General features: G+C 41.4%; 1 protein-coding gene across 3 annotated transcripts in view; it reads left to right on the top strand.

Moving 5' to 3' along the window:
* IQGAP2 (IQ motif containing GTPase activating protein 2) overlaps positions 1 to 20,280 on the top strand; it is a 242,355-nt gene that overhangs the window by 55,059 nt on the left and 167,016 nt on the right. For all 3 annotated transcript variants that reach the window (XM_048851522.2, XM_048851521.2, XM_048851523.2), the window contains exon 2: positions 9,620 to 9,719. In XM_048851522.2, coding sequence (XP_048707479.1) covers positions 9,655 to 9,719 — 65 coding nt within the window. In that variant the 5' untranslated portion in view covers positions 9,620 to 9,654. The remainder of the gene's footprint in view (positions 1 to 9,619; positions 9,720 to 20,280) is intronic.

The raw sequence follows: 20,280 nt of genomic DNA, 5'->3' as shown, positions 1-20,280 counted from the left end.
AATAAAGATTTTGTACATGCAGTCATGCTGTCAATTACCCGTGTGCAATATCACTTGACTTGCAGAATCTTTGTGGTGATATGTGAAAAGGAAAGAATTGGCTGAACTCTGGGTCTAGGCTGAGTTTACAGGTCTGGTACTTAAATTGATTTTATATTTTAATTACTTAACTCATGTAAGATTAACACATTTTGATATGGAATACCATGTGGGTGGTGGCTTTTGTTTTTTAGAATCACTTTTCTGAGTGGAAACCAATACTTCAAATACTTTTGTTACTAAGTTCCTGTTTATCAGGTATGTTTCCTGTAAATTGGTTAAATAAATTGGTTAGTCTCTAAGGTGCCACAAGTACTCCTTTTCTGTTTCCTGTACTGTTAACTTCCCTCTGTCCCCGATGCTATATAGTGGGGTTGGGACAGCTATTTTAAAAGGCTCTTAATATAAATGCAGTTTTGTAGATTTCTAATATCAAATTAAAGTTGATTTTTGTCTTGACAGGAGGACTACAACATGGGGGGGAAAATAACTTTTATGTGAACTTATGAACTTAATGCTTAGATATTCTGATATTTTATAGCAGGTGTATGTATGGAGTTGTCTTTCTGGATCAGATTCTGATGTTGTTCTAGTATTAATCCAGAGGATTGATCATAATCTTCCGCATAGTTTGTGATTCTTACTATGTAACTGTGCTCTAAAGAAGTGTTAAATCAAGTACTACTTTGGCTACAGATTTCTGGTTTTTACAAACTCTTGAAAATCTTTGTTCAGACGGTCTAATTAATCTACCTAATCTTACTGCAATTTTGTGACCATCAATATCGTTTCTGCATCTTCTTCTAGGATTAAATGATTCTGTTTTCTTCTAAGTTAGACTCAGATGTGAACTCAGTCACATTTTAGGCTGTCTCTACTCTATGGGTCTGAGTGTTCCGTTAGCTCAGTTGTATGAGCTCTAGTGATGATTAGAGTGCTAATTTAGACAAAGCTGCAGGCAGCTGCCAGTGTTTGGAGTGCAGATCTTTGCAGTGAGCCTCTCTAAATGAATTAGTGGCTTTAAATTCTCTCCCTCTCCCTCTACTACCTTGTCTGTACTAGTGCTCTTGTTGCTATCACAGATGCCATGGCCAGAGATTCTTCTCCTCCCCCCAGAAGAAAACAGACAAGGGTAGTCCAGAGTCTTTGTTTCAGCTGAGACATGATGCTAAACTTCATTACAATTGACAAATGCCCACTTACAGGGTAGACTTTAGGTCACAAGAAATATGTGAACAAACACCCCCACCTCCCTCCAAATCCTTTAGTCCTTAAAATAAACTCTTTTTGACTCCATAAGGAGTTTTGCTTACAGACTGCAAAAGAAGGCTGTCATAAATATAAAGGGAAGGGTAAACACTTTTAAATCCCTCCTTGCCAGAGGAAAAACCCTTTCACCTATAAAGGGTAAAGAAGCTAGGATAACCTCACTGGCACCTGACCAAAATGACCAATGAGGAGACAAGCTACTTTCAAAGCTGGAGGGGGGGAGAAACAAAGGTTCTCTCTGTCTGTGTGTTGCTTTTGCCAGGACCAGAACAGGAATGCAGGTCAGAACTCCTGTAAAGGGCTAATAAGCAATCTAGTTAGATATGCGTTAGATTCCATTTTGTTTTAAATGGCTGATTGGAATGTATGTTCCTGTTTTTGTGTCTTTTTGTAACTTAAGGTTTTGCCTAGAGGGATTCTCAATGTTTTGAATCTGATTACCCTGTAAGGTATTTACCATCCTGGTTTTACAGAGGTGATTCTTTTTCTTCAATTCTTCTTTTAAGAACCTGGTTGCTTTTTCCTTGTTCTTAAGATCCCACGAAAGGTGGTGTAGGGTTTGGGAGGATTGTGGGGGCGGGGGGGTGGGGGAAGAAGTTTCCAAGTGGGCACTTTCCCTGTTAAACACTCGGTGGTGGCAGCAATAAAGTCCAAGGGCAAAAGGTAAAATAGTTTGTACCTTGGGGAAGTTTTAACCTAAGCTGGTAAAAATAAGCTTAGGGGGTTTTTCATGCAGGTCCCCGCATCTGTACCCTAGAGTTCAGAGTGGGGAAGGAACCTTAACAAAGGCCTGTAGAGTTTAATAAAACAAAATCAAAATTAGAGGGTGTAATTGTTTCCTGATAGAAGATCAAGCATATGGTGGATTTAGATAAGCTATTGTTCTGACGTATGTGATGCGACAATGTGATGTAATTTAGTACATTAGCTTGTTTAAATTTCAGTATTGGATTTTAAACTTTCAAATTTTAATGCTACTTTTAGTTCATTTCATGTTTTATTTTTCTGCACATTTTAATATGTCTTACAAATTCCATGGTTTCCAACTCCTATGCCCATAAAGTTAGTATATGTAAATATATAATATGTAATTTCTGGAGTGACTAACTTTATGGTATAATCTACAGGACACTAACTTTTTTTACTTGAATTACTTGTCAACGCTCTTTAGAACAGTTCTTCATTTACAAGTAGCGTTTGTACGGTTCTATTCTTAACATTTTGGGATATCTTTTAGAATCCTAACAAAACCCACAACCTGGCAGCTAAAACTCACTTGATCACAAAACCATATTTAAGGGACCTTAATCTGTGTAGCTTCCACATATAGTGCATCTGTATACCCCATGCATGTGAGATTGGAATCTTTGACCAGTGAGGATGTGCAGGCACATGCCCCCACCTGGTAGCATAATGGGCAGAGCTGCCCCGAACCTGTCCGTTCTCCCTTACCATTCCATGGCAGTGAGAGGGAGCTGTAGGGTGCCTGCCTGCTACCTCAAAGGGCCCTTTCACCAAACCAATTTGTGAATGTTTAGATTAGTTCAGCTCCATGACAGATTTCTGCCCTGTTGGCAGCCCTGTATATCTTATCTTTTCTTCTGACTACTGCTTGGTAGTCCTGACTACTGTAAAGTGCCTTCCCACCTAAGAGCCAAGCTTAACCACTCTGGCATCAAGCTGAGTCCATTGTGATGGGGACATGTTCCTTAAATTGATGTAAACAGCTGGTGTCTTTTGTTTTCATTTTGTGTCTGTCTCTCAAAACAAACACACTTTCTGGGCCTGTGCTTTGTATGTCAGCCCTTCTCCACCTGAACTTACTGCTCCAGAGAGATACTCTGCTAAAACTACCTCCTGGAACAGCCCGTGAGGTAAGCATCTGACTTGGACAGTAGTTCCTTCAACTCCAAAAAGGGATGCTCCGTCCAGCAATTTCTCCTCTTTCCAACCCCCTTGCTGCTCCAGTGCTGTGAGGGAGGAGTCTACATACAGAACTTGTTCTGAGGGGAGCCAAGAAATTGAGTCATACACCCTCTAAACCCTGAGTCTGGAGGCCTGATGAACCTGGACAGGATAGCAGGGCCAAATCTGTACCTCACCTGGCTCTGAGTGGAACTGAAGCCCATTACTGGCAGACTTCTCCCTGGCACCAGCATCCACAGTACCAGGCAGACCTGTCATTGACTTCCAGCATGGAGTCCCTCGCACTGGCCTTGGTACTGTTGGCTTGGGTTCCAATCTTCCTGGTTCCAGAAAGGAATTAAATCCTCAGTACTGATTAGTATTCTATTCTACCACCGAGGGCGGCACCAACTCTAGAACAGATTTGCTGCTGCTCCCCTTTGTTCACCCAGTCTCTCCCTTGAATCAAGCAGAGATCCTCCTCCAGGCATCCATCCATCCGTCCTCCCTAGTGATTCCCCAAGCAGTGCAACTCCTTGTAATTACAGGACAACTCCCATGGCCCTTCACCTATGAGGAAAAAACAGTATGATAGGTTATCTCTGCAGGCAGTACTCAGCCAAGCACAAGTGGTTGCTGAAAGGGTTGAGAAAAGAGTCCTCCTTCCTCAGATATGGGTGGGGATTGGAGAGGATCTGTAGCAGACCTATTTGCCACCAAGATAAGCGAAGGCCCTCTTCTGCTCTCGAGCACTTATTAGCCAAGATGCTTTAATCTTCCCTGATCTGAAGATCTTGCTGCTTTTTCCTCCCATCCCCCCTGAAATCCTAGGTACATAAGGAAGATCAGGCAGGATGCAACCAGTGTTACTTGTATAACCCAGTAAAGGGTGACAGAGTACTGGCTCACAGACCTTCTCAATCTGTCCGCAGAACAGCTGATCTCTCCTCTGTCTGCCAGACTTCCTCTTGGAGTTAAGGAACTATTTTCCACCCAGACCCTACCTCTCTACAACTGATTTCTTGAAAGTTGGCTGGCTGAATAAAGCAGAAATTAGAGATCCCAATACAGAACAGGAAACCCTCTCTACAGGATCAGTTTGCAGATAACAGTGGAAGAGATTTTTTTCCATCTTGGCTTCACAAGATCTTGACAAGCCTGTCTGTTCTCATAGTTCAGGGCAACTGTACCTGTGTTCAAGGTCACCCATTCTAGGTTCCTGGCTCTTCAGCTGTCCCCTCTGTTAGGCGGAGACCCACATCTCTCTCCCTCCTGACCAGGGATTTCCCAGGTTGTATGGTTCCCTGCTTACACTGTGATATGCCCAGTTAGCCAGACAGGTAATAGTCTGTGCTTTTGCTTTCCTTCCAAAGGCTATGAACAGCATATTGGCCTGCAGTATAAGTTACCACACAGGTCTTACAAGAAAGTAGATTTATTCTTAAGGTGAAAGCACTATAGAGAAAGTGTATTAAAGAATAAAATCTGCATGCATTCTAAAGCTTACTACAGATTACCCGAAGCCAACTTTGGCCTCTGGTAGGCATCAGTCCTTCAAAACCCACCACTGGGTTTTACTTGCTTACAAGTTCATAACTGTCTCCAATTCAGAAACAAACCCAGGCTGAGCAGCTCACTTTATAGAGCTCCAGCCTTTGATCTTGGCCTTTGGTAGCAGGTGATGAGAGACAAAGATCCTCTCCTCAAGGTATAGCTTCAAAAAGCTGGGTTTTTGCATTACTGGATTTGGGGAATTTGCATTCACCTTCTCCTAGATGTTCCCCAGGAAAACCCACTTAACGCTTTTTTATTCCAAACGGCCATTCTTATCTGGCACATTCACTATAGTCCCATAAACCCCCAGATCTCACATCTCCTCTCTTCCCCCCCACCCCCCGAGGGTACATACAATTCCAGCCCACAGTAATAGATAAACCATTCATTTAATACAATGGATCCCAAAGATACTTTAATTTTCTTCAATAAGATCTCCTTAGGAGATGTCAGAAAACTTCATTTTCATCACAACCACCTTTAAACCTCAGAAGTCCCCTGATACATTTAACATTTTGCATAAATTATAAACTGGGGTGTCTTCTCAATGGAGCCAACAAGCTTCCTGGAGCCCTAAAATGAGGATTTGCACTTGTTAAGTATCACCACCCTATGGAACTTGTCCATTCTTCTTGACTTCAGTAGCTCATAAAGACAACTCCACTAGCTCCCTTGGAGAACTTAAATACTTACATTCCTTCCACTTCAGAGCTTCATATTATAACACACATTATGGATGCTCCTTTTTGGATGCTGTAGAAGCTGGTCTGTGCCTGGAGAAAATATCAGGCTTATAATGGAAACTTTACCAACCTGAACTAGAGAATCAATACTGTCATATCCACGGTTAGTCTGGGATACCGATATCGCACTGATTGGCTCATGGTGAGTAATTTTAACAGGTGACTTGCTTTGTGCTAATAACTCTCTCAAACATCCAGTTTTCTCTCAATAATGCTCTGATGACACTGTCGGTGCTTCAAACTAACAGTGCCTTTCTTCAGCTCAATAAACATCAGACAATAGAAAATATCTCTTTAGAGAAAGCACAAACTATTTATATTAACAAATGGAAGCAATCCTACAACAGAATAAACATACTTATAATATTCCATACCATTATGTTTAGCAACAGACTAAATCTTTTTTTAGATTTGATGGATTATTGCAGAGAAAAATTGACTTGAGATTTTTTTGCAGTCTGTAAATTAGTGTCATGCTTGCTGGAGTTAATGGACTGAAAAAAGTCAGAATAAAGCATGAATTTGATTTGAGTGGATAAAAATTTTAGTGGCTGTTATAGGCGCAATCTTAAAAGTTGCGAGAAGAGGAGACATGCAGAGAAGGATAGATACATGGAGGTGGCTGAAATGGCTAAGCTTGACATTTCAGTGTAATATAGGTGAATGTATTATACAGAGTAGCAACTCTAGGTCAGAATTTTAGGCAAGTCACTTCAACTTGTTTTAACTGCACATGTGCTTAGTAAGGATGCTCTTTAAGAGTTCTGTGATTCATCAGGGAAGTGTTGCTGTATAGTGTATGTTGCTATCAATTGTGGACACAGAAGCATCTGTCCCACATGTATCTTCAATATGGAGGAGCTAGCCTGTTTCTTTTAACAGTTGTAAATGGCATATCATGGAATTGGAATGATGTCAAATTTACTTACTAATAGGGCTGTTGATTTAATGTCAGTAAACTCGTGCAATTAACTCAAATTTATAGTCATTAAATTTTTTATCACACTGTTAAACATAGACTACCAATTGAAATTTATTAAATATTTTGGATGGTTTTTCTGTTTTCAAATATATTGATTTCTATTACAAAACAGAATATGAAGTGTATAGTGCTCACTTTATATTTCTTATTACAAATATTTGCACTGTAAAAAAACAATTATTTTCCAATTCATCTCACACAAGTACTGTAGGGCAATCTCTTTTTGTCGTGAAAGTGTAATTTACAAATGTAGATTTTTTTTTACATTGTTTTGTTTTTGAGTGCAGTTATGTAAAACTTTAGAGCCTACAAATCCAGTCAATCCAGGGGTGGGCAAACTTTTTGGCCCGAGGGCCACATCGGGGTTGCAAAATTATATGGAGGGCCAGGTAGGGAAGGCTGTGCCTCCCCAAACAGCCTGGTCCCTGTCCCCTATCTGCTCCCTCCCATTTCCCACCCCCTAACTGCCTCCTGGGACCCCTGCTCCTTGTCCCCTGACTGTCCCTCCCCCCGGGACCCCCTGCTCCCCGCCCCCTTACCATGCTGGAGTCTGCCGCGCCACCTGGCAAGAGCGGCGGGCCAGAGCGCTGGCGGTGTGGCGCGCTCAGGCTGCGGGGGAAGGGGGGACAGCGAGGGAGGGGCCAGGGGCGAGCCTCCCCAGCTGGAGCTCAGGGGCCAGGCTGGATGGTCCTGCAGGCCGGATGTGGCCTGCGGGCCGTAGTTGGGACTGACTCAGAGGTGGGCCACTTATTGTTCAGCCAAACGCTAAGACAAACTATTTTGTCTACATTTATGGGGGGATACTGCTGCCTGCTTATTTACAATGTCACCTGAAAGTGAGAACAGGTGTTCGAGTGGCACTTCTGTAGCCAGCATTGCAAGGTATTTACGTGCCAGATAATCTAAACATTCATATGCCCCCTTCATGCTTTGGCTACCATTCCAGATGACATGCTTCCATGCTGATGATGCTCATTAAAAAAGTGGGTTAATTTAAATTTGTGACTGAACTCCTTGGGGGAGATTTGTATGTCTACTGTTCTGTTTTACCCGTATTGTGCCATATATTTCATGTTCTAGCAGTTTTGGATTATGACCCAGCACATATTCGTTTTAAGAACACTTTCACTGCAGATTTGACAAAATGCAAAGAAATGTGAGATTTCTAAAAATAGCTACAGCACTTGACCCAATGTTTAAGAATATGAAATGTTATCCAAAATCTGAGTGGGGCGAAGTGTGGAGCATGCTTTCAGAACTCTTAAAAGAGAAACACACCAATGCGGAAACTATAGAACCTGAACCACCAAAAAGGAAAACCAACCTTCTGCTGGTGGCATCTGACTCAGATGATAAAGATGAACATGCGTCGGTCCGCTCTGCTTTGGATCGTTATCGAGCAGAACCCATCATTGGCAGGGATACGTGTCCTCTGGAATGGTGGTTGAAGCATGAAGGGACATGTGAATCTTTAGCGCATTTGGCACGTAAATATCTTGCGACGCCAGTTACAACTGTGCCTTGCGAACACCTGTTCTCACTTTCAGGTGATATTGTAAATAAAAAGCAGGCAGCAGTGTCTCCTGCACATGTAAACAAACTTGTTTGTCTGAGCAATTGGCTGAACAAGAAGTAGGACTTTGTAGGCTCTAAAGTTTGACACTGTTTAATTTTTGAGTGCAGTTATTTTTTTTGGACATAATTCTACATTTTGTAAGTTCAACTTTCATGATAGAGATTGCACAAGAGTACTTGTATCAAGTGAATTGAAAAATACTATTATTTTTTACAGTGCAAATATTTGTAATCAAAATATAAAGTGAGCACTGTATATACTCTGTTGTAATTGAAATCAATATATTTGAAAATGTAGAAAACATCAAATATTTAAAATAAATGGTATTGTTTAACAGCACGATTAATCTCAGTTCAGTCTTTTTAATCGCTTGACAGCCCTATTTACTATGGTTTAATTTTCTTATTTTTCTGGCTTGGGCAGTGTGCTTGCTGCACTAATGGCTGCTGGAGAAGTGAAAAATTTTACTAATACAGAATTTTCTATCCACTATCTTGTGTAGTGTTTTTCATCCTAAGTGCTCTTGCAAACTCTAGAGCTAATTTTACCCACACAAAAATGCAACCATCTCTGGGGTGCGTCTGAACTTCTTGACAAGACATAGCCATATTACCCCAACTGCAGGTTTTAGAACTGAAATGGAGGTTACCTTCTCTAGTGGAGACTGCACAGGGGGGGAATTAATTACTTATGCTAGGGTAATGGCCATGATTGGAGGCATGTTGTGCTGGGTGCTGAATAAACTGCAAGTCCCCACTCCAGCAGCCTTACAATCCAAAAGATACAAATAGATCAAAGGCTGGTGATGAGGAATAACGTCCAAGCAGATAAGTGTGGTGACTGGCACAGTTTTGTTAGTTATGGGGGGCGGTTGGGTTTTTGGTTTTTAGTAGGCAGAATGTAATTGCAAGACTTACAATTTTTGGCGAAGTTTAATGCCATAGAAGCTGTAGACCTAAATTTTCAGAAGACTATGCAGGAAATTATCCATGCAATCTTGGTAACTGTACCCACATATACTGGCGAAGTTGTCCTTTGATGGTAAGGACTTGAATTTTTACAAAAGAGGGAGGTTGGTGATGGGGATTGTATATAATGGAGTAAGGAACAACCCAGTTAGGCCTATTATCTTAATATTTGCCTCAAAACGTGGTTGCTGGGGTGTTTGTCTTCCCTCCACTTATTAAAAAAGGTGGTGGGGGGGAATAATTGAACTCTGCATGCCCCCTCAGATAAGTAGTACGAAGAAGCTAATCAAAGCGGGGAAAGTGTGTATGTTCAGATACTGAATGTGGTGCATGGAAGAGTGTTGGAGGAAATTTCCCCAATACTTTTATAAAACTTAGATCTTAAAATGTTATAGTTGTAACACTGTTAATCTTTTTTATTTGGTGTGGTAAGAGTACTTCTGTATTTGGCAAATGTTTCTCAGTGAAGTCCTATAAAGAGCATTTTCTCAACTGCAGAAGTTTTTTTTTTTTTTTTTTAAGTAAAATTGCGTTGTGGGTCACCTCTAATCCTTTATAATTTGACCTATTTTTCTTTTTACAGCTATTGTGGATGATGAAAGGCTTTCAGCAGAAGAAATGGATGAGCGGAGGCGTCAAAACATTGCTTATGAGTATTTATGCCATCTAGAGGAAGCAAAAAGGTAAATAAATCAAAATATACTCTAAAAAATCTCCAATACTGAATTTTAATTTGTTGCCATCTCAAGATTATAGCTCTGAAAAATTTTCCTGAATGACTCAGTCTTATTTAGTCACTGATCTTGAAATTTTATAGAATCTTAAATAATACCAAGAATCTTGTGGTGAAGGGCGGCTTTTATAATTCAGCCAGATAATAGTAGCTTTTTATGAAGTAGAGAGAAATAATAATCTTCAGAAACTAGTGGTAATTTTAAATTAACACAAGCAATGGGCACTGAAGTCCAACTGTGGAGTACTGCCTGCATAGACCAAAGGGTTTTATGAACAACATACAAACATAGAATGCAGTTTGTGCTTGATTCTTAAACCAGCAGTAGACCACTCTTATCATTATTGGACTGGGGGGACAAGGGAAGGTGGCAAAATCACCTGCTGATGGAGTAGCATGATGTGGTACTTAATGTCATGAATAAAAGCATTTTAACACTTAATGACTACTCTTCATGTAAAAATTGATATCGAAGAGGCTCGTTCTGCTGCTGTGTTGCCTTTCTGATAACTCCATAAGGGTCTCTTCCCTTTTTGTGCTTTTTCTCAGGATAGAATCATCTGTGTGTGAGGAAAGGAGATTCTCTTGGATGTTTTTATTCTCCTGTATACAAAAAAGATTTCTAGATGATTTAAACTTTTTCCGATTTTTTTTCTAGCTTTAAAAGAATAGAAATATGTATTCTACGCATACAGCATATTGAGACTAAGATTCAGTGTTTCTCCCTAGAAACAATTTTTAAAACTTCAAATTTTTTTAAAAGTTTGTCTCCTGAAATGTCCCCCCCTCTAATCTTAATTGACACTTACACTTGTATGTATCTCTTTTTTTTGCCGGGAGTCAACGGCCAATTAGAGAGACAAGGCGGGTGAGGCAATATCTTTATTGGACCAACTGAGGGGAGAGAAGTTTTTGAGTTTACACAGAACTATTCCTCAAGTTGGTCTAATAAGAGAGATTACTTCAACCACCTTGTCTTTCCAATATCCTAGGACCAGCATGGCTGTAACATGGTATACAACTGCCAATTATCTTGCACTGGAGACATTGTTATGACTTACGTTGTCCTAAAGGCTCCTGCCCTTCCTCATTCAACATCCCATTTGTTATGCTGCTGCACTAACTGCAGTGCACTCTAGCTGTCTCATTCCTCACCTCCCTCTCTTTGAGCCAGAGTTGTTTCTTTTCCATCTATAGCTTAAAATTAGTAGTGAAATAGTGGTGACATGTCTGCATCTGTTCACGCTCGGCTCACGTTTTGAGGTTCTCCTTGCACAAATAAGGCTGAAATGGAACCTTAGATTCTGGAGCACAACCTAGCAGCCTCTAACAGAAAATAAAAGTCCAATGAACCACAGCAAATGGGGCAGAGTGACCTCTGCTGATCACAGGGTGCAGGACAGCAGTCTCTGGCCTCTTCTAACCTTGCTACGCATACCCTGCACGCCACTGCTGCATGCTGCAGTGAAAGGCAGGCTGTGTTCACACTGCAGCGTATAGCTACAGGTGGCATTGAGAGGCTGTGGCGGGAGGAGGCAGTGAGGAAAGGCTCCAACAGTGGGGAGCCTCTCCCTTCTGCCTCTCGCTGCTGGAGTCTTTCACTGCTGCCCAAGTCCTTCACTGCAGTGGGAAAGGGTTCTGGCAGCAGAACATTACACTGCTAAAAGTATAAGTGTCGATGTAGAAAGCACTGCTTGAGCATGTAGCGAGCCATATGGGGTATATACACTAGGGTTCTGGCTTGTCTGTACTTTACTCCCCAAAGCAGTGCCCCACCAGCTACACTCTCCTGCCTATACCCATGCTAGCTGGACATGCAGTGTCTGTGTGCTATACGCAGCTGTAAGTGTAGAGCTACCCTTTGAAATGCCTGCGACAGCCCATTACCAGAGAGACTGGTAAGGGTGCAGCCCTCTAGCAACAAAACAGTGGAAGAGCGGCAGACGCAATGGCAACAGAATTCAAGCATTAACCCAAATAGGGTGTTTCCAGTCTGGGTTGTATGCTTGTGTGCACCAGTTGCATCTTCAGTAAAGTCTTTGCTGCTGTCATGGAGCCCAGAGTCAGTTCTCAAAGTCCTGCAAAGTAAATGATCCAGAAATTACCATGAAAGGGGGGGAAATGACTCTTTCCCTTACTGAATGTACAAGATCACTCTGCTCTGGATCTTTTGAGTCCATGTTTTCCGTTACAAACTTTGCTTTTATTTTCGGGGGGAGGAACTTGAATGCTAGTATTTTTCAGCATTAGGACATTATTGAAAGTAGATCTTTGTCTTGTCAGTCTATGAAGAATTTTTGCGGAGGTGGAAAAATAAGTGTTCACACTTCGTATAACTAAATACCAGTTGTCTGAGAACCAACACACATGCTCAGCCTCTGTTACAGAGCAGTAAAGATTGGTTTAAAGGTAGGGCTATAGTTCAGATACTGGGAGGACAATTTTACTGCTGCTTCTCTGCAGCTCCAGAAACAATAGCAAATGCTCTGCTGCAATTAAGGAGTGGTATTGTGCAAATACAACATATGCTATTTTGGCCTGTTCTGAAGGGCTTCGTAAAAGTGTCAGTGCCTAAAAGATTTGGGCCACGACATGGCTGTTGGTATATCAAGGAGTTATGCAGTGCTGGAGCAGTGTTTTTTCTTTTCTAGCAATGTGGTCCAGTCTTTCTGCGCTGTTTATAATCAAAATGTTGTGTCCTAACAGCTGTGTGTTTCAAAATGCCAGAGTTAATTAAAAGGTGAAGAATGTGTACTGTCAGACACTTTTAAAAAATTGTTTTCATGCTTACTTTCTCTACCGCAGCTTTGAGAAATCCTCCTGTGTTGAACCTGAAAGAGGAATCTCTTGTTGTTTTTTCTGTACTTCTGTAAATAGTGCCTTCCTGTACTGAGGTACAGTGTCCCTATGCTACATGAGTAACAAAATAGGAAATTGCTTTTTAAATATAATCAGCAGACTTGGAATGTCTACAGAGATCAGCAGGGTTTGCACAGGGCGTTATATTTGATAGTCAAAACATGTTTGTTCCATTGCGTTATACGACCAAAAAAAGCTGCCACCTGCTAATGGCAAATGTAAATCATAAAATTTGTGAATTGAACCATTTGTCCTCAAAATGTCAGCCACATGGAAATGATCTAACGAAAATGTTTTTCCACAGTGTTAAATTAATATTCTCAATTGTCTAAAATTTATCAAAGCAATAAAATTGAGATTAAAGCTGTCAGACTTCAATCTTTCTCCTCTACGCAGTGTAGCATGGGTGTGTAGAATGGAAGCACACGTGAGAGGAAGCAGAAAGGTTTCCTCAGTGAGTTTTAAAAATCCTACAGTAAAATACTGTATGCTTCTTCAGATTAGTATTAAGCTACTATACATAAAGAGCAGTATCTGTATCATAACATTTCTCAGTAAACATGCTAGTCTTGTCCTGCAAAGTGTTGTAAGAAATTGTGCTGTACGCTTTTTAATTGGGTGAAGTTAATTGAAATAGTGAGAGAAACTCTTCCAAAGAGTATTTCATGGTGGTATCCTTGTAATACCTAGAATTTCATACACCCTGCTCCCTTCCCCCCCATCCACTTGGCTTTCATTTTTGCTGGTCTTTCCACAGAGCTGTGTGCAATAACTGTCTCCTTCTGGACCGTAACATAGATTTGAGTTTTGGTAGCTGTCACTTGAAATTGTGGTATGCTAGTTGCTTATTACAAACTCAATGTATGCTAGCATGGTTGGCTGTGGGGATGAACTTGTCCATAGAATAAGATGGTACAGCTCTGATTGACTTGATGGAAATTACACCCACTTATGCTAGGGCTGAGTTTAATCCATAGCATCTGTATTTTATTACAATTTCTGCTTCTCTGTCAAACTGATGTATTTCATTATGGAGGTATCTGTTGTAATTACGTTGTTAAAATGGATCTCTGGGAGCAACTTTAAGCCTTGTTTTTGCTTCCTCAGTCTCGTCCAATTTTAATAGGAACAAGATATTCCTGTGAGTTATTGTCCACTGCGAGATAGGCAGACCCCCCCCCCCCCCCCGGAGTTTTGCAGGTGTAGGAGAATAGTTAGTTTGGAAGTGTTTCTATTCAAGATAGTTGAGGTTTTTGGTGTTCAGGGCTTTTGCCGCCTCTCCTGTTAGAGGGAACCCAGATTCTCAAGTGTAACTCTCTCCAACTCTCATGCATAGTATAACTTTAAGTTGGGTATGAAATGGTCCTTTGACATTGGCTGGATCAGTCAGCAAAGCAGCAGTGTAAAAATGTACACAGTTTAGTACTTAAAAGGTCAAGCACTGAAGTGCTTAACTGGTTCAGGCATAAGCTAATGGTGTGATTATTTGGCTTGTCATGCAGAACCTCAGATTATAGAATTTCCCTGAACTAATTTCTGCCTTCAGAAAGGGGGAGGGAAAAAAAAAAACCCCCAAAGATATCCTTTAATTAAATTTTGATTTAAAAATTGCCAGTGATTAAGAATCCATCACAACCCCTTGCTGGTATGTCACTTCCACTTGCTCTTAACTTTTTTGATACGCCTTATTTCCCATCCAAATTTATCTAGCTTCTAGCCATTGCATCGTGTTATGCTTCTGCCTGCTTGACTGAAGAGCCCATTATCAAATATTTGTTCCTCACATATATACAAACTGATCAAGTCACCTCTTCCTCTTCTGTTTGTTGGAGTCAAGGGGCTTAATCTGTTCAATTTATCACTATAAAGCATCCTTTTCTAATCCTTTAATTGTTCTCATGGCTCTTCTCTGAACCCTCTCCAATTTATCAACACCCTTGAATTGTGGACACCAAAACTAGGCACCATATTGCAGCAGCAGTTGCACCAGTGCTAAATAGAGGTAACATCCTCCCTGTCCTACTAGGGATTCCCTTAGATGCATAAATAAGGATTGTGATGGCCCTTTTTGGCCACAGCATCATATTGGGTGCTCATGTTCAACTACCGAACCCCGATGCCACCCCCTCCCCCAACCAAGTCTTGTTCAGAGTCACTGCTTCCCAGGATAGTCTCCCACTCACTAAATATGGCCTGCATTCTTCCTAGATTTGTCTTCACATTTGGCAGTACTGAAATACATACTGTTTGCTTATGCCCAGTTGACCAAGCGATCCAGATTGCTCTGTATCAGTTGATCTGTCTTGTCCTCTTTGTGGTCTCATCTTCAATGACCACTGATAAAAATATGATTTCTTACAGGTTTGATAAAAATGTTAAATAGCCTAGGGCCAAAAAGCAATCCTTTAGGGACCCCACTATAAATACACTTGCTTGAGAATGATTCACCATCTAAAATTGCATGTTGAGGCCATCACTTAGCCAGTTTTTAACACATACGAAAATTAGCATTGCACATAAATGTATCATTCTAGATTTTCATCAAAATATCGTGCAGTATGAAGTCAAATACCTTACAGAGGACTAAGTATATTATACCACTATTACTTTTATCAACCAAGCTTGTAATCACTTTTTTAAAAAAACCAAAACCCTCAAGTTAGACTGGATCTGTTTTTCCATAGGCCCATGTTGATTTGACATTAATTATACTACCTTTCTTTAATTCTTCATTAATAGACCCATATCAGCCCCTCCATTTTTTGGGGGGGATTGGTGTCAAATTGGTATGCCTATAATTATCTGGGTCATTCAATTTACTCTTAAATATTGACACATTAGCAGTCTTCTGGAACTTCCCCCATGTTCCAAAAGTTATTGAAAATCAGCATTAATGGAGTGCTATGGAAACCAACGTCTATACTTGTTGACTTTTGACGCTTGAGAATGGGTGTGAATAAGTCCTACACAAAGGTGATTTAAGCAGCTCTAAGCTTGGATTTTTATAAGGATTTAAAGTTAAACACACAAAATGATAGGACTGGAAGGGGTCTTGAGGTTATCTAGTCCAGTCCCCTGCCTCATGGCAGGACTAAGTATTATCTAGACCATTCCTGACAGGTGTTTGTCTAACCTGCTCTTAATCTCCAGTGATGGAGATTTCACAACCTACCTAGGCAGTTTATTCCAGGGCTTAATCATCCCAACAGTTGGGAAGCTTTTCCTAATGTCCAACCTAACCCTCCCTTGCTGCAATTTTAAGCCCATTGCTTCTTGTCCTATCCACAGAGGTTAAGAAAAAATTTTTCTCCCTCCTCCTTGTAACAACCTTTTATATACTTTGAAAACTGATATCATGTCCCCCTCAGTCTTCTCTTTTCCAGACTAAACAAACTCAGATTTTTCAATCTGCCATCATAGGTCATGTTTCCTAGACCTTTAATCATTTTTTCGCTCTTCTCTGGATTTTCTTCTATTTATCCACATCCTTCCTGAAATGTGGCACCCAGAACTGGACACAATAGTCCAGTTGAGGCCTAATCACCACAGAGCAGAGTGGAAGAATTATCTCTCATGTCTTGCTTACAGCATTCCTGCTAATACATCCCAGAATGATGTTCGCTTGGGGCAACGGTGTTACAGTGACTCATATTTAGCTTGCGGTCAACTATGACCCCCAGATTCTGTTCCGCAGTACTCCTTCCTAAGCAATCGTTTCCCATTTTGTACATGTGCAACTGATTGTTCCTTCCTAAGTGGAGTACTTTGCATTTGTCCTTATTCAATTTCATCCTATTTACTTTGGGCTGTTTCTCCAGATCATTTTGAATTTTAATCCTATTTTCCAAAGCACTGACAACCCCTTTCAGCTTGGTGTAGTCCAAACTTTATAAGTGTACTCTATGCCATTATCTAAATCACTGAAGATATTGAACAGAAGCGGACTCAGAACTGATCCCTGCAGGACCCCACTCATTACATCCTTCCAGCATAACTGTGAACCACTGATGATTACTCTGTGGGAATGGTTTTGCACCCACCTTTATAGTAGCTCCATCCAGGTTGCATTTCCCTAGTTTGTTTATGAGAAGGTCATGCAAGATGACAGTATCAAAAGTTTTACTAAAGTCAAGATCTACCATGTCTACTGCTTCCCCCTATCCACAAGGCTTGTTACCCTGTCAAAGAAAGCTATCAGGTTGATTTGACACAACTTGTTCTTGACGACAAATCCATGCTGACTGTTTACTTATCACCTTATTATCTTCTAGATGTTTGCAAATTGATTGTTTAATTTGTTCTATTATATATCTGGGTACAGAAATTAAGCTGACTGGTCTGTAATTCCCTCGGTTGTCCTTATTTCCCTTTTTATAGATGGGCACTATATTTGCCCTTTTCCAGTCTTCTGGAATCTCTCCCGTATTTCATGACTTCTCATAGATAATCACTAATGGCTCAGATATCTCTTCAGTCAGCTTCTTGAGTATTGTAGGATGCATGTCATCAGACCCTGGTGACTTGAAGACCTCTAATTTGTCTAAGTAATTTTTAACTTGTTCTTTCCCAATTTTAGCCTCTTCTGATCCTACCTCACTTTCACTGGTATTCACCATGTTAAATGTCAAACAAAAGTCATTAAGCACCTCTCCTATTTCCACATTTTCTGTTATTGTTTCTCCCCTCTCCCCCCCCCCCCCCGCCCTCCCTCATTGAGTAAAAGGCCTACCCTGTCCTTGGTGTTCCTCATTCTACAAATACATTAGAAGCAAATTTTCTTGTTACCCTTTGTGTCTAGCTAGTTTGATCTCATTTTGTGCCTTGGCCTTCCTAATTTTGTCCCTACATACTGTATTTGTTTATATTCATTCTTTGTAATTTGACCTAGTTTTCACTTTTTGAAGGACTTTTGATTTTTTAGATCACTGACGATCTCCTGGTTAAGCCAGGGTGGTCTCTTGCCATACTTCCTAGCTTTCCTATGCAGTGGGATAGTTTGCTGTTATGCCCTTAATAATGTCTCTCTGAAAAACTGCCAACTGTCTTCAATTGTTTTTCCCCTTAGACTTGCTTCCTAGGGGATTTTACCTACCAACTCCCTGAGTTTGCTGAAGTCTGTCTTCTTGAAATCCATTGTCTTTATTGTGCTGTTCATGATTCTAAAGGATGGTAGGAGGGAGAATGCTACCATTTCATGATCACTTTCACCCAAGCTGCCTTCTACTTTCAAATTCTCAACCAGTTCCTTCCTATTCGTCAAAATTAAATCTAGAACAGCCTCCCCCCTAGTGTCTTTCTCCACCTTCTGAAATAAATTGTCTCCAATACATTCCAAGAACGTGTTGGATAATCTGTGCCCTGCTGTGTTTCTCCCAACAGATGTCTGAGTAATTGACGTCTCCCATCACCACCAATTCCTGTGCTCTGGATGATTTTGTTTAAAAAAAAAAAAAAAAAAAAAGCCTCATCCACTTCTTCCTGGTTTGGTGGTCTGTAGTAGACTCCTACCATGACATCACCCTTGGTTTTTTACCCCTTTTATCCTTACCTAGAGACTTTCAAGAAGTCTGTCTCCTATTTCCATCTCAACCTCAGTCCAAGTGTATATATTTTTAATATATAAGGTAACACTTCCTCCCTTTTTTCCCTGCCTGTCCTTCCTGAGCAAGCTGTATCCTTCCATACCAATATTCCAGTCATGCGTATTGTCCCACCAGGTCTCTGTGATGCCAACTATGTCATAGTTGTGTTTATTTACTAGCATTCAGAGTTCTTCCTGCTTATTCCCCATACTTCTCGCATTAGTATACAGACGGCTAAGACCTGGGTGGGGGAATCAAATCTGTATCTATCTTCTCTCCTTTATCCCTTCTATAACAGTCCATGCTCCCCCCTGTTTTAGAACAGACCATAGAGATAGCTGTGGAACAACAGACTAGCTAACATAAGTATCTCAACTGCATATAGTACTTTTAAAGGACACTTTTTTTTTATTTCAGATACTTATTGTACCTGGGCCTTTTTTTTAAAAGGGCTTTCACACATTTTTGTAATAGCTGATAGTTCCTGGCTTGGTGGCAAAGACTTACATTATTATAAATAGGAGGCTCTGTAACAAGCTGGAGGAGTGATTCTTCCTACTTTAATCCATTTGAAACTAGGAGTGCTGACAAATGAGTCTTTACTATGGAATCACTTACAGGTTCATCTCACGGTTTATGGAGAATTCTATTGTTAAAGTACTTCTACAGTAACATCCAAAAATAGCTAGCATGCCCTTCAGTACAAAGTATTAGATTTTTATTGTGTGGCTTAGAGATTGAAGGCTACAGTAGGTACAAAGTAGTGTATATTAGAATGCCTCAGTGGCCCAGTTGTAATGTTTTGTACTGTAATTTGGAAGACCTGGCTTCAGATATTTGCTCTCTTGTAACCCTCTTGGTTACAAGGCCTTGCTAGGTAATAGCATGTTGCTCTGGTCTGGGGGGGGGGGCGGGGGGAACCTCTGAGCAATGAGGGTGTAGTATTTGATGTTCCTATCCCATTCCTGACTAGAAGTAAGGTGCCTGTGGTAGAGTAACCCCTCTTCCTCTGAGGATGGAAGAGTACAGTGTGAAGTTCAATGCAGATACTTTTCAAACCCTGGTTGGGAATTAACTCCAGTAGTGAGTATTTTAGGGTTGCCAACTTTCTGGTCACACAAAACGAAACACCCCTGCCCCGCCCCTTCTCCAAGGCCCTGCCCCCTGCTCACTCTATCTCCTCCCTCCCCCCCATCACTCGCTCTCCCACACCCTCTCTCACTTGCTCATTTTCACTCGGCTGGGGCAGGGGGTTGGGGTGTGGGAGATGGGGTGGGGTTGGGGATGAGTGGCTTGAGGTGCAGGAGGGGGTCAGATCTGGGGCAGGAGGTTGGAGGGCAGGAGGAGGTGTGGGTTGCATGCTCTGGCCAGGCAGCGCTTACCTCAGGCAGCTCCTGGAAACAGCTGTCATGAGCTAGGCACGGGGTGGATACAGGAGCTCTGCGTGCTCCCCATGCCCACAGGCACCACCCCTGCAGCTCCATTGGCCATGGTTCCTGGCCAATGGCAGCTGCAGAGCCGATGCTCGGGGCAGTGCACCGAGCCCCCATAGTTGCCCCTGTGCCTAGGAGCTGGATGTGCCGTCCGCTTCTGGGAGTTGCTCGGACCCAAGGCTGGCAGGAAGCCTGCCTTTGCCCTGCTGACTGGACTTCTTTAGTGCCTTGGTCCGCAATGCTGACCAGCGCTGCCAAGGACCCTTTTGGACTGGGTGTTCTGGTCGAAAACTGGATGTTTGGCAACTCTGGTGCATTCAGGCACCAACTGCGGCATCTAAGCTTCTGTCCTCTTTAAAAACAATAATCCAAATGTGAAGTAAGTATAAACCAAAGCAGTGATGTTTGCAGACTGCTCCAGCATGTAGTTTTGTCAAGCTGCAGGTGACTGAAATTGCTGTGATACATGTCAGTTTTCATTGGAGCATTTTGTAAACTTGGAGCACTAATGAAACTGATACTCCAGTATCGCTCACCTGATGATGATGGCTGATTATGATAAGTAGGGTTGGAAGCATGCATGGGCTCTTTCCTTGCTTGAAAGAAGGAACCAAATGCAGAGATTGAACAAAAGGTA

Source organism: Caretta caretta, chromosome 5 (assembly GCF_965140235.1).
Source record: "Caretta caretta isolate rCarCar2 chromosome 5, rCarCar1.hap1, whole genome shotgun sequence".
Taxonomy (NCBI): Eukaryota; Metazoa; Chordata; order Testudines; family Cheloniidae; genus Caretta; species Caretta caretta.
The sequence above is the reverse complement of the archived record's forward strand: the minus strand, read 5'-3'. Positions and strand labels throughout refer to the sequence as shown.